This window comes from Scatophagus argus, chromosome 19, assembly GCF_020382885.2.
Source record: "Scatophagus argus isolate fScaArg1 chromosome 19, fScaArg1.pri, whole genome shotgun sequence".
In the NCBI taxonomy this organism is placed as follows: domain Eukaryota; kingdom Metazoa; phylum Chordata; class Actinopteri; family Scatophagidae; genus Scatophagus; species Scatophagus argus.
The window spans coordinates 791,320-805,318 of NC_058511.1; the positions used below are offsets into that span (position 1 = coordinate 791,320).

Consider the following 13,999-nt stretch of genomic DNA (forward strand, 5'->3'; position numbering starts at 1 on the left):
GTCCACGCTGTGTTCATACAGCGTTATCTGCTACATCACCGGCGTCGATTGGTTGATGATGTGATTCAGTAATTTGTTTTCAACACATGATTCACAGAATAAAATGCTCGTTTCACAAAACGAGCCAGTCACAGTTTAAACCAATCGGTACAGCCTCTCGAGGCCTCAGTCCTCCTTATTACTGCGAGGCCCTGGGAAGGAAAATACCAAAACGACCAACCCTGTTTGGAAGAGAGAGATGAGAAAACATCAGACAACAATCAGCCTGTTTGGCAAGTTTGACGTTGGGATTTAACGCTGCAACGTGACCTGATGTGGATAAGGGAACAGAGAGTGAAAGGCACGGAGAGTAACAGGAGGTCGTGAAAATTTTGGTCACAAAATGACACATAATAATCAGATTGTAGCCTTCAGAGTCAGGATCCGCTGAGTCCTGCTCAGCTACCTTTGTCCTCTTTCCATTTGTTAACCAGGTTTGCTCTGGTGTTCAGAGGCAGTTGATGTGTCTGGTTTTTGTTTGTTCAGTCTTTAGTCCACAGTCTGTTTCACTGGTGTAGTGGAGGACTGCAGTCTTTTCACCCCGGAGGTCTGTGGCAGCAGAGGTCTGGGGGTGTGGAGTAGCTGGTGGCAAACGCTGAGTCTGGCTTTATGAATCATAATGGAAAGGATGTTTGTGAGACTTCCCAGAAATCTGGGATGTTTGAGGTGCCTGTTGTCAGTCTTCCTCTGTCAGTACTCTGTCTAAGTGTGGCCTAAATGAAACTACATGAATGATTCTCAGCCTATTTACACTTAAGTGATTCTTGCATCATCAAGTCATAATCCTTGTTTGTCCCCGTCTTTGTTTGTTCCCTGAATGCAGACAAATGTTTCTCCAACCAGACCAGCTCCAAGTGTGTTTCCTCGTCCCCTTCCTCCTCAGAGGTTCAGCCCAACTCCTCCTCCTCATCCTCCATCCTCCCTGTCAGCCAGATGATTGACAAGGTGAAAGATTACTGCTCCACGCGCTCCGACAACTTCTACAAGAACATCATCATGTCCGACAGCTTCGCCCACAGCACCAGGTTCTAGAAGTTTCCTTTGTGTTCTTGGGCAGACCTTTTGGAGCCTCCCACCATATGGAACTGCCCAAATTATTTTAGAAAATTGAGTGACATTATCCTCCCAGCAGCTTCAGGGGCAGAGGAGGATTAGAATAAAAGAGCAGTGGAACCCACCTCACCGTTCTGGACCTGCTCACAAAATTATTTAAGGTTTCTCCTTCTGGAACTGCCACTCTAGTGTTCCCAAACCTTTCCTTTTCTGAAGCTACTCTCGACTATCCAAAACTCCCTGATAGCATAGGAGAGATTTCAAATATCGAGGGCCATTTCCAAAATCTGTCCAACGGTCTACATGTTTTGGAACTGTTCCTAACATTCTAGACCTCTCCCTCAGTTCAGAACCAGTTCTAGTCCAGCTTTTGCCACAGAGGAGGGTTCTAGAGGAGCCCCCTCCAGGCTCCTGATGATCCCTGACCAACTTTGTAGAACCTTTCCAACACAGCTGCAGAACGTGTTCCAGAGTGCTCATTTTTCTCTTGCTGCCGTTTCTGTCCTGTCATCCAGAAGGCCCAGATCCTCCCTGGTGTCCTCCGTTTTGCCCTGGAGCTTTGAATCCAAATCCCCTGCTTAATTTTGATGTGTTTAAGTGTGTTTTGTCATGTGCGTTGGCAGTCATTGCTGTTCCAGTAGCCCCAGTTTTAACTGTATTTTTCATTGGTTTGATTAGCAGAAAATGCAGCATAAACACCATGTTAAAAAAAGCAAGAGCAGAACTGGAGCCACCATCTTAATTAAAGCTCTGTCTCTGCTTCATATGAAAGTGCCTGCTAAATCAAGAAAACTCTGCCTGTGAAGCCAAGAGACCAAGTTAAGAGAATGGACCCGGTCGCACATGATGCTTTTTAATCCTGGCGTCTCCTGGAGGGTCTGACGGTGTGGTCTCTGAACGCTGATGCGATTCTACTGTATGAAATCAAAATTACAGAATCGACTGGGCTGATTGCCAGACTGTGGAGCTAAAAGGGAATGAAAGGGAGCAGTGAAGGGACGAAAGGATAAACACAAGGTGGGAAGGAAAAGAAAAGTTCTGGTGGAAAAAAAGTAGGCTATTATGTCTTGGTGTTTTTTTAATACTGTGATGTTTGTTTAAACTGGCTGTGTGTGTGGAGCCATATCCTATGTAAATATTGATGATCTATCTATTCTGTGTGCCTTATTCTATAGTGTTATAATGTGTCCAGGTGGTTGCTTTTATTCATGCCTTCACGGGGTCCTGGAAGGGTCATGGGGACAGTACATACAGGTCCAAACACACCCCAACCACCCATGCTGTGTAGGCACGCAGTCAGCTGGCCTTTTCACCCCGTCGAAAAACCATTTGCGGTGAAAGGACGTGCAGAAATCTTTGGGTGGTTGAAACAGTTCGTTTTTCACCTGAAAGCTACAGTTGATCAAGATGCTTTTTGGTGATACTCAAAAATTAGGCTTTCTTTGAACATATTTACATTCACATTATAATGTATGTTATCATGAAAAACAAAGCTGGTATCCGTAACGGTAGAAGTGAATTTATATTGGATATATCTCAACTTTGAAAATGCCTGTAAGCTTTTATTCAACATAAATGTTCTCAGCGAGCATGTATTGTCATCTGAAAAAAAAGATTTTGATGTTGGTAATATTTGATGTATCGAGGCTCCCCTTCCTCTGTGGTCAGTCAAACCGTGAGTCGTTGGGTTGGTGGTTTGAGGATAAATCATAAAAACGGAGCTGATGCCAGTGGCCACTCGTGCTGCACTGCCTGTGAGCGTCAGCCAAAGTTTAGCAGTCATACAGGGTGAGATTTATGACATTAAAGTCCAAGTGAACAATCTTGTGTTCAAATTATATCTATTTATATTCAGCGGTTGCCAACAATTTTGTTTTCATGATAGTGAAAAGAAGTCATGGCATGAAGAAATGCTCTTAGTTTGCAGCTGCCAGGAGGATATTATCTTCACCTTAACGATCAGTTCGGCCAAATGACAAAGAAAAAGAACTTTTTCCATGTGATGTGGCCCTGCACGCAGTTTGGGTTTAATTCAGCTCGGTTTGAGAGCGCCTGCCACCACCCAAATATCACAGAGGTGAATACAAATTCAACTGTGGTGCTTAAGTAGTAAATAAAGACATTTGAAAAACTCAACAGCACTGAGTCTTTCCAGAAACTGTCCAGATTACTGCTGCATCCTCTGCAGACGTCCGTCCAGCAGCTGTCGTTTCTTATTGTGTGCAGGGCTGCACCACAATTGAATTTCATCTAGATGTGCTGGAGTGGGGGCAAATATCCAAAAAACCTCAGCACTGAAAGGAGCTTAAGCGAGAAAGTGAGAAAATATAGGTTTTATTGTGATTTAGTAGGTCTTAAGTGGACTAAAATTTAGGTCTAAAGAAATGTGCCCAACCAAAGAGCTGAAATTCAACCCTTCCTTAAGGCTTCAAACCAGCTGTTCAACAAGCCTTGTAGCATGACTGCCCTTGGGTTCCTGTCTGTAGACGACTTCCATGTAAAACATTCAGTCATCAGCAAATAAGTTTGGAAGTTGTTGCTGTCCCATTCAGGCTGCATTCTGGCACTTGTCTTTCATTCACTGCAGTAGGACGTTTGGTAGAATTTGTATTGTAGATCCCATAAAGATGTTTAGTTGCTATGTTACTGAAGCTGACTTGATGTACTGCTGTGGTCATGTTAAGGTCCTGTTTCAGCTTCATTTCAATGGAGCAGTTATGGTTTGTACAAATCGCCTGAACACTTGTTGCACTGCCTCATTAAAGACCTTTAATTTATCTCTGATCTGGTTTGTTTTCCCAGCACTGAGAGCAGTTGGCGGGGGGGGGGGGGGGGGGGGTCACACTTAGTTTCGTGGTACTTCCTTATAATTTCATGCAAAGAACTGCTGTAAATGTAATTCTTTACATGTTCGGCTGAACTGACTGAACCAGTCGTTTGACATCTAACTGAAATATACTGATGGGCAGTGAACACATTTTACATATCAGTAGTACTTGATAAAGTCTGTGTAGTCCTTTTTCACATGACTGTGCTGTACACCAGGACTTCAGTCCTGTAGTTTGGCTCGGTGAAAGTGGGCAAACCTGACGTCAAACGACCTGAATCTCCAGGTGATGTATTTCTGACAGCAATCAGAAATTTGCAGATATGTATGCCACACAACAGTGATTCCCAAAGCGGGGTCCGGGGGTCCGGTCCAAGAGTGACTGTTTTAGTTACACTTTCTGTGATAAAACTTCTAAAAGCAATGTTCATTTTTAAGTTCAGCAAACATGCAAAGACTGAACGGAACTTAACGGTAGTAGTTAGTTTTAGAGGCTGCAGCACTTTAACTCCTCTGCATGACTGATCACATCTTCCAGTTCAACCTGAGAACTGATCATTTGTGTCAGTTTGCACTTTCTTTTTTGTTTGTGAATCATTCTGAAAGGTCCATGGATAAACACAGCAGCCATAGCTGAACATTTGTACGTTTTCTTCGTCTTAAATTGGCGTCCTTGAGTAAACTTGTTTACTTTGGGGTACTTTTATTTATCTCCTGTATGTCCAGCTTCTCTGTGTCTGTTGCTGAGCTCAGCCTCTGTTAAGCTTAGTTTAATCCCTGTTTAACCAGACAATCAGCTGAGACTGACAGGCCACAGAACGTTTTCATACGTTCACACGAGAGGTTTGGACTTTCATCTGTTGGCTCAGTGTGCTTCCATTGTCTTCAGTGGAGCACATGGTGTACTGACGGTCAGGCACCGTGACCCACGTTTCTCTTTTCTTTTGCCCAGAGTGGTGGAAGAATGTTGCTGAGCTCTCACAACCAAACCCCTCAGATACTGGAAGACGAGATGAAGACCTTTTGGCAGCTGCAGTGGCAGAATCCTGTCATTCACTGGCTGGGGTTCAGCCCAAGGGTGGAAAAGATGGGAGCTGGTTTTTATTTTGGCCTTAAAAGAGGACCAATCAGCGCTTGATACGATACTAAATGAAGGGCAGCAGGGGATGAAATCCCCTAAATTAAAAGGACTGTTGTTGTTTTGTGCCTAATGTCACACATGTTGACCACATGGCTTCCTTTTTTAAATTACTTGTTCTGATGTTACATAGAGAACACATGGAAACAGCAGGAACAAGATGAATAAATCAGCTCATAGTTTTTACTTATTATGTGTTATTTCTGCTAAAACAACCCAGATGTGTTAGAAGATGTATTGTTAGTGTATTAACAAACAAATGTGAGAAACAACTATTTTTTCGTTTTGTGTCATTATAGTTTGCTGTCCATTTGTTGGTAACAAGTTTGTATGGAAGCTCAGAGAGGCAAATGGGAAGAAAAAATCAGGAGATCAATTTTCCTATCTTATAGTTTTGTCTGTGAAAACAGATGGAAAATAGTTTGGCTCATTTATTGATTTTTCATCAGTTACACATGTACCACATGGTCTAAACCGGACTAAAAGCATCCATCTTTACTTCCAGGGGAGTAGGAGAGTTCCACAGGTACACACAGGTACACACAGGTGTACCTGTGTGTACCTGTGGAACATTTCATTCTCTTGTGTCCAAAACGACACAAACAAACAACCTTTTTTCATCTGTTTTACAGATTCTCACAGTAAACAAGGCTTTTTTCTTTTTCTTGTTTTGGACTTAACAGAGGAAATTGGTTTGTAAGTGAGGAGAGAAATACAAATGAGCTGCTGTCAAAGCACCAAAGTGCCTCTGAAACAATAAGTACACTTGTTAGCGTCTGACCAAATAACCTCAACTCAGCTCAGAGGTCAACGTTGAAGTACAGCTTTGTTTTTCCAAAACTGAACGTGAATAAAATTACTTCGCAACTTCGTTGCTTTTTTTTGAAAAAAATAAATAAAACCACCAGTAATGACAACCATATAGAACATACAATGTTATGTAATGTTATGGCAGCACAGCGTGACCTCGTGGGACGGCGTACAAACAACATGTTCACAACGCATTTCTTGTGCATTTTATGAGTTTCAGATGTGCAGGAAAGGGAAAAGTCAGGTGACCTCTCTCGCTAGTTGGCGATGGTCATTGTCACGGTAACCGTAATAAACAAATTATGTACATGACATAAGATAAAATAACGCTGACTTTTGGCTGCCGTCGAGTGTGTGTCTGATCCACCAGCTCGTCTTCCTCCTGAAGCGAACTTTCCTGCTCTTACGTCACCTGACATTTTTGCCTGAAGTGAAAACCTCAAATCAAATGGCTTTGAAAGAGACTGAAGATGAGATAAACCTTTGTTAGTAAAGTAGTGGGGAAATTCTCAAATCTCGATTCTCTCTGAAGCAACAACACAGGAAGTGACATAACATAACTACATCTTCTATCTGTAGGATGGCTTTAGAGTTTCTCTCTTCCCACCTGTGGCTGAAGGCCTGATTGGCTGCTCAGCAGAACGTAACCTCACACGTTAGTCTCTGCTCAGTCCAACGTATAAACACACATCACCTTGAATAAAGTCAGTTTGTCTGATTCTGGTGGTGCTGAGGTCAAACCTCACAGCGACGGCGCTGCATCGCTGAGAGCCAAACGCTTCCACGAGATCAACAGTCACAAGAGTGTGTTTATAAAACTGTTCATTCATATGTGGAGGGAGTTTTCTCCTGTGCATGCTGTACGCTCTCTTCCAGTTAATTTACAGATTTATCCAGGAACTCTGAACTTGTGCAGCCGATGCGTTTGGTTCCAGACGTCGTCGTTCGTCCTGATGAGGAGCGCAACTGATCTTTTCTGCATGTTTCTAATCGTGAACTCTCTGCACCAGGTTCTGTGTTGTAATTAAATCCCACGTGTTCAACACACGCTGGCCATCGTCAGTGACGGCTCTGTCGGTGTTTTTCATTCACAGCAGATCCTGGTGATCCTGGTTCTTGGTTCCTGGTACTGCTGATAAAATGCACACTGTCCCCATTAGATCAATCTGCTGAAATGTGGATCAGAAGCGGCTGGAAGCGTTGATCAACACGCCACCAGCTGCCACACGGTGCCACACTTGAACTTGTTTAAAGATTTGTGTAATACCAGATTTACATTCAGTATAAACACACCTTCAGGTTTCCCTAAGTGAATTTAAGGCTCAGGCTTCAGGACTCACATTCACACCCAAATCCATCTTTTTCTAGCCTGGTTGGAACTCATCGAGTCCCGTGTGTGCAGCCAAACCTCCATGTGGTCCCCAGGATGGAGCCGGCTGTGGCTTCCTAACCTTTCTTTCCACTTCAGCACCATCTTATCTTCACCTCATTGGCTCTTCACAACCCTGTGGTGAAGCAGCTAATCCATCGAGCGCTGAGTGTGAGAAATCTGTTGCTGAATGTGCCAAAGAGTCGAAGGAGGGAAGACACAAGCATATTTATCACACGCTGTATGGAGATACGGTGGTTTTACAGACACACACACACACTCTCTGGTGTCGTGAAACCAGACTCCAGCAATCCATCTGATTGCAGCAGCATCTGAATGAAGGCTGCGGTCTGGAAGCAGAGCGTGATCCATGTGAGCTGGACTGAAGCCTGGTGAAGAGGTGAAACTGCACCATGCAGGACTCCACTGAGGGCCAAACATCCAGATTTAGTCTTTTCTCACAGTGCAGTAAACTGTGTTATTGTTCTGTCTGATGTGTTTGGGTTAACATCACTGCTGTGTTTTACTGCCTCAGCTCATCTGAGCTCCTTTCTGTCCTGCTGGCTGCTGTGCTTCAGATTCTGTGAGATCATCGCCTGGTTGGAGTCTGGCTGTCCTGTGACAACCCAAACAGTTTCGTCAGAATAAAAATGTTATGGTCAGCTCACTGTTACTTTCTTCCAGTTTGGAAATCTGATATGACGAAGCATGAAAGAAGAACTGCTCTTCCATCAGTGTGTTGATGCTCTGAGGCCTCCGAGATGGGACAGACAAGCCGTCCCACTCGTTATACCAAATCTCTGTGGTTCTGCTCCAGTTAGACTGTGTTGTCACCACTTTGTCTTATGGACACTTTGTGGGACACGTGTCCACTATTGTCCAACAATTGCTGCCAACATTGCATTAAGAAGGTGCATTTGAGCATATTTCCTCTTCCTGTCTGCTCCTCCTCTGGTTTCAACACTTCCTCTTTTCCTGCTCAGGAAACGATCAGGACTCCAGATTAATCTTTGGAATATGAATTGCATATATCCTGCTTTCTAATCAAGCTCCTGTTGCACCGTGAATTGAGCATAATGAATATTAATGAAATGTTTTCTCAGTCTGACAGGAAATTCTCCTTTTCCCTGAAGAAAGGAAACTGAAGAAGTGGAAATTCAAAGGTGAGGGTCAACTGCAGAGCAGCAGGCTGGCTGGGTTTTAATGTCCTGCTCGAGGACACACCAGCAGGGTCCAATGCTGAGCAAGGCCAACAAGAAAGCACTCAACACAAACAGAGAATCAGGGAATTAGTTTTGTTTTTCTTTTGGAGGGCATATCGTTATGAGATAAACATCAGGGCCTTCCTGACTCAACCAGCCACCAGCCAACACCCCCAAAACTGCCCCACCGACCGGAAAACCACGTCCATGTGATCCCATGACGCCTTTTGAACAGGCGCCCCAACCGTGGAGGAGCCCTGCCTGCCCCACCCCTCAACCCCGGGACATATGGAGGAGCTCGTCCTCGTCAGCCAGTTTCTGCTACAGTAAAGAACTCACCAGAAGAGAGAAGAGAGTGAAACACACACACTTCAGTGCACTTACATGCCAGTCCCATCCTGTTTCTGTTCGTGAACGTCCACAGTTTCAACACCCTCAGGCCGTCTGAACGACGGAGGGTTCTGCTTGAATTTCAACAGTTTGAGAGCAAGGTTGGAAAGTTACTCCCCAGCACTGGGCCACACTGAAACTGTGAATGGCCTGTAGGTTCAGCAGGTAGCAGGAGAGTTCGCTCAGCGCCGGTGCTAATACCATCAGCCAGCATACAGTGTGTTTTTAAGGCCTCATTAGCCAGCAGCAGAGGAGCAACGTGATGAAAAGTCTGTCAGCGGTGGAATGCAGTGGGATGTTTTATGATTGGTTTCTGTCCTGGTGGCGAAACGAGCCACCTGCTGTGTAATTATTCAGGTTCTATCTGCTGCGTCTGGTTAGCTGTCGAGCCTGCAGGCCTCGGGATCAGATGGTTTTCTCTGCTGGTTGTTCCATCACCTGCTGACTGTGAGCCTGAGCAGAAGGTCTGTGTCATGTTTTATGGTTATTTCTTCATCCGTCTTTCATATGAGTCATTTCATTAAACTTTAAGTATGTGGAGCAGGCTGCAGGCCAACACACAGATGAGTATGAACGTCATGTTTTGACATGTGGGTAATCAAACTGAATGCTTTGAGAATTTAAATATCCTATAGTGATGTGTATGAGCCCTGTAGTATTTCCATATGTCAAGCAGACACATAAAAAGTGTGAGCATAAGAATCAGGGCTGCAGCCAGGACTTCGCGATGTAAATCAGGACCAGCCCTGCACTCTGTTTGACCTACAGGGTCGGAATCAGAAAGCATCAATGTCACTGCACAAACTGAGCAATGACATTGGCTTTATCCTGATGAGTGAGCGCTCAGGTTTAAAGGCACAGGAGAAAAGAGATGTTGAACGTGTTGCACAGCTGTTTTTGAGCAAACGCAATATTTCACACTGTCGCATTGTAACTGAAAATGAAAGCAGATTTCGGCCCGATAGCAAAGGACAACACGCAAAATGTCCAACAGGACACAACAACGTCACGTTTAGCGGCTCGAAGCAAAACGTTCTGCCATCAGAACCAACACAAGAAGGTTTGGAAGCTGCTGTAGAACAAATACAGAAACTTTTCTGCTGCTGTTCTCGGGTTGTTCACATCACTGACTGTTGCAGGCACAGATAGTTTCAGTCATGACATTATCACGGCTGTTTTAGAACACGTCCTCGTGCCTAAACGACTGAGTCGATCGATGGTCGGTGATTCCCAAATCGACAGTTTGGGGAGCTGCAGTGATGAGCATGTTAGCATTTAGCTCGAAGCTCTGCTGTGAGCTGCCAGCACAGCTGCAGTCTCTTAGCCTAATTTCATTTCATCTTATTTTATTAAATCATTAGATCAATTTTCTGTTTTCTTCTCGTCCCACCCGTCGTTTCTCTCATCTATCTGATTCATCTTTACCCTTAAACAACTCAGGGTAAGACAAGAGGAGGGCAAACAAAGAGCAGCCAGTGTTGGTATGTGAGCTTCACACCTCCTGGTCTTCCAGCAGGTGAACCAAGCCTCCCTGTGTTTTCAGTGGATATTAGGTCAGAACATATATCCTACACAACTTAATAAACCACAGGAATCTGGAACGAGAACAACAGCGTTTCCATCCAGATCTCCTCCTCGTCTCCTCTCCCATCATCATACATCCTTTACCGTCATCTCATTTTCTCCTCTTGTTTTGTTTCACGAGTCTCTGATGGAAAACAGGCCTGTTCGGCTGTCAGTGGTTCACTCCAATACTTTACAATTTCTGTTTTAAATTCAGAGTTCAAAACGGCAAACCGGAGTGCCTTCTCGCTTCTCATTAAACAGGGATAAAGGGAGGGAGGAGGTTGACCAAACATCAGCCCTCGTAAAGTCGTAGATACAGTCAATATAAAGTGTGGTCGGAAGGAAGGGGAGGCGTGGGAGGCGTGGGAGGCGTGGGAGGCGAGGGAGGCGAGGGAGGGAGGATACGGTCGCACATAGAGGCGATGTGGGTAAACAGAGTCCGCTGCTGAGCTGAAGTGGAACTCAGCGTACAGATGTGTTTTTCAAGTTGGGAGAGAAGAGAGGAAGGAGACATGAAAAGTTAGACCAAGTTAGATGATATTTTCATTAGCGTTGCTCATCTCCTCATCGTCAGTATCGACGCTGATCTGCACAGACTTTAATGCAGGTAGATCACTGCTGGACCCTTTCTGCACTGAACTGCCGTGTTCTGCTCACCTCAGCCTGCTCTTGTTGCATCTCGACAGGAAAGAAAAACCTGAACTGAAAAAGGAAACATTGGCATTGAATCGCTGTTGTATCGACATTGAAATACGTTCCAATGAAAAGTAAAAGCCAGACGTTAAAAGCTAAGCCTCCTCCAGTGAGGGAGGAGTGTGACTTTCACTCATATGAAATCAGTAATTCAAACTTAAACTTTTGAACCTTCAGTGTTTGGACCAGGTATCTTTTGAAAAACATCAGATTTGGACTTCGGCTGATATTTCACACGTCACAATCACAGCAGTAAATGTTTTCACAGACGTTCACACTGACAGAAAGGTAGAACATCTTCACCACTGAGAAGACTAGACAGTCCTTTTTGGCAGATTTTATTTAAAGGAAATTATTTTTTGTTTCAGCTTCAGCTCAAAAACGTGATGTATGATGAACGTGAGGGCTGCAGATCAGGTGCAGACCAGGCAGCTGTCCGCTACAGCTGCCGTGGTGTTTAACACGTGTTGCCACGCTAACCCTCACCTTCACCTTCATTTTGGATATGAAAGATTGAATGTCGTCAGTATTTCACAGTTTTTTATCCGTTAACTAAACCACAGGGCTTTTGTTGTCCGACCACAGACGGGATTTAAAGCCTGGACTCTGGTGCGACAGTCCTGGACCTCCACCTGGACCTCCACCTTGTGCTGTGTTTGTAGTATACCTTCACCTCCACAGGCTGCCGTGATGCCGTGTTGTTGTCCATGATAACCAACTCCAGTGCAATGCCTGCATAACTGAGTGAACAGCAGCACATCTTCAAGTGACGAACGGCTGACACAGTAAAGTCAGATCTGTGCTAACGGCTGTGAAAATGTTCTTTTTTCTGATCATTACAGTGAAAGACTGCAGGAGACGGAAATATTGATATCCCAGCAGGTGGTTAAAGACATGTCGTCCATATCTGACTGACTGTGGAAATCAGGCTTCAGGCTGTTCCACTCTGATTACAGTTTCCAAATCAGAACCATGTGTATGAATGGCTTTATAAATCTGATGAAAACAGTGTGTGTGTGTGTGTGTGTGTGTGTGTGTGTGTGTGTGTGTGTGTGTGTGTGTGTGTGTGTGTGTGTGTGTACGTATTTCTATGTGCAAAGTTTGAGTTGTTTGTCTGCTGACTTTTATGTGTCTGGCTCTTACCAGCAGATGACTTAAGCGGCAAACAAACCTGCAAGACATTCACTCAGGTAAAGTCCTTGAACGCAACACATGTGCATCTTCACTGTACAATTTTCACTCTGTAGACAAACAGCAGTGACCAGAACATCTCACTCAATCAGCTCAATCAACTTTTAATCTGTCCCTTTGTCATTAATATTTCTTTCTTCAAGTATCCATACATTGGGATATAAACTTACAAATTGTTTTATTATCAATTAGTCTGCTCATTATTTTCACTATTAACGGTTTACTCTGTAAAATGCCACAAAACCGTGAAAAGGGCTCTGACGTCTTCGAGTGGCTTCTTCAGTCCAGCTGACAGTCCAGAAACCAAAGCCTGACATTTAAGAGGCTGAAATGATTCATTGATTATCAGATTTGTTGTCTTTCAAAAGTCCAATTGAAAGACAAACACAATTCATTTTAATCTAATTGTGGCAGCGTGACGTCAGCTGACTCCTGTTGCCTTTCAGCTGCTGGTCTCCAGAGTTTCACCGTTTCATGTGTTTTATGTGATGACATTTGGTTTGATGTTTTAATAAACATGTGTGTTTCATCTGCCATAAAACAAACAAATTTGCAGCAAATTACATAATATTTTCTTGTCATTGCCAGCAGCAAAGTTCATGAAGTGCACCTGGATCACATCTGGTGAGCTTTTCCCAGGGCATAAATCCTACAGCGGCGTGAAACTCGAACATGACGTTCACATTTGTTTGAAGAGTTAATGCTCAGCGTGTGTCTGAATGTTCATCCTTAGTCCCAAACCAAACGAAAGGGACTAATCCAGCGCTAACACGACATCAGACATCAGAGATAAGACTGTTATTCCAGGCTGCAGGTGCACAGTGAGAAAAAGTTCAACAATCCAGTCATCTGAGGGTGTTCGATGGGATGCAAAACCAGCCAGGCCCTTTAAATGGAAGCAGCCCAGTGTTTACTGCACCTCACAGAGAGGAGGAAGGCCACCCAACCTTAGCGGTCATCACTGCGAGCTGGCATCAGTAACAAGTCTCAGTGCAGGATGGCAAACAGCATCCGTCACCGCTGTGACGGCGAACGTGCCTGACGAACTGCTGGGACGTGGAGGTGTTGGAAGCTCAGGGCTGGTGGCTGTGGGTTGAGGGTTTGGGTGGGTGTTCAGAGGGCAGGAGGTGTGTAGGAGGGAGGCCTCGGAGCCCAGCCTCAGACTGTAAGATGTGGTGTGCTCTCCAGCAGAATCCCACCGGCTGCCGACTGAAACAACAAAGCCAGAGAACAGGCAGGAACACTTCCTGGACTGAGGCGGCCTCGCTCAAACAAGGAGGGGTAATTATACGAGCCCAGATGGAGCAGGCAGCCCAGCCAGACGACCACAGATCTGTTTCGAATCCTGCGGCGCGTGTTTTGTGCATGCCTGTGTGAGTCGGCCTTTCCAATTATTCAAATGAAACGATGAGATCTTCATACTGTTCAGTAGCTGGAAAACAGTGAGTGAGGGCCATGAAGCAGACTGAACATTCATCAGCGAGGAAGAAAAAGCAGCACTTTATCTTCCTCATTCATCTCCCAGAACTGAAACACATGCTCAGGTTTTCACTGGTGAAGGAGAAGGAGAGGACGGGAGATGGACTCGAAGGGACAAACTGTCATCAGCGTTACTGTTTTCATGGTCCCAAAAGGCCCTGAAGATCTCAGCCCCCACAGAGAGACCAGATCACAACCAGAAGCTGTACTGAGCAGACCAGAAGTCGAGTTTCGATGTTGAG

At 44.7% G+C, this 13,999-nt stretch overlaps 1 protein-coding gene across 7 annotated transcripts in view; it reads left to right on the forward strand.

Annotated features, from left to right (window-relative positions):
* Positions 1-3,057, forward strand: part of adgrg6 (adhesion G protein-coupled receptor G6) — a 59,162-nt gene extending 56,105 nt beyond the window's left edge. For 6 of the 7 annotated variants that reach the window (XM_046373559.1, XM_046373563.1, XM_046373560.1 and 3 more), the window contains one exon: positions 863-3,057. In XM_046373559.1, coding sequence (XP_046229515.1) covers positions 863-1,071 — 209 coding nt within the window. In that variant the 3' untranslated portion in view covers positions 1,072-3,057. The remainder of the gene's footprint in view (positions 1-862) is intronic. The other variant, XM_046373561.1, reaches the window with a different exon arrangement.
* Positions 3,058-13,999: the final 10,942 nt, after the last annotated feature.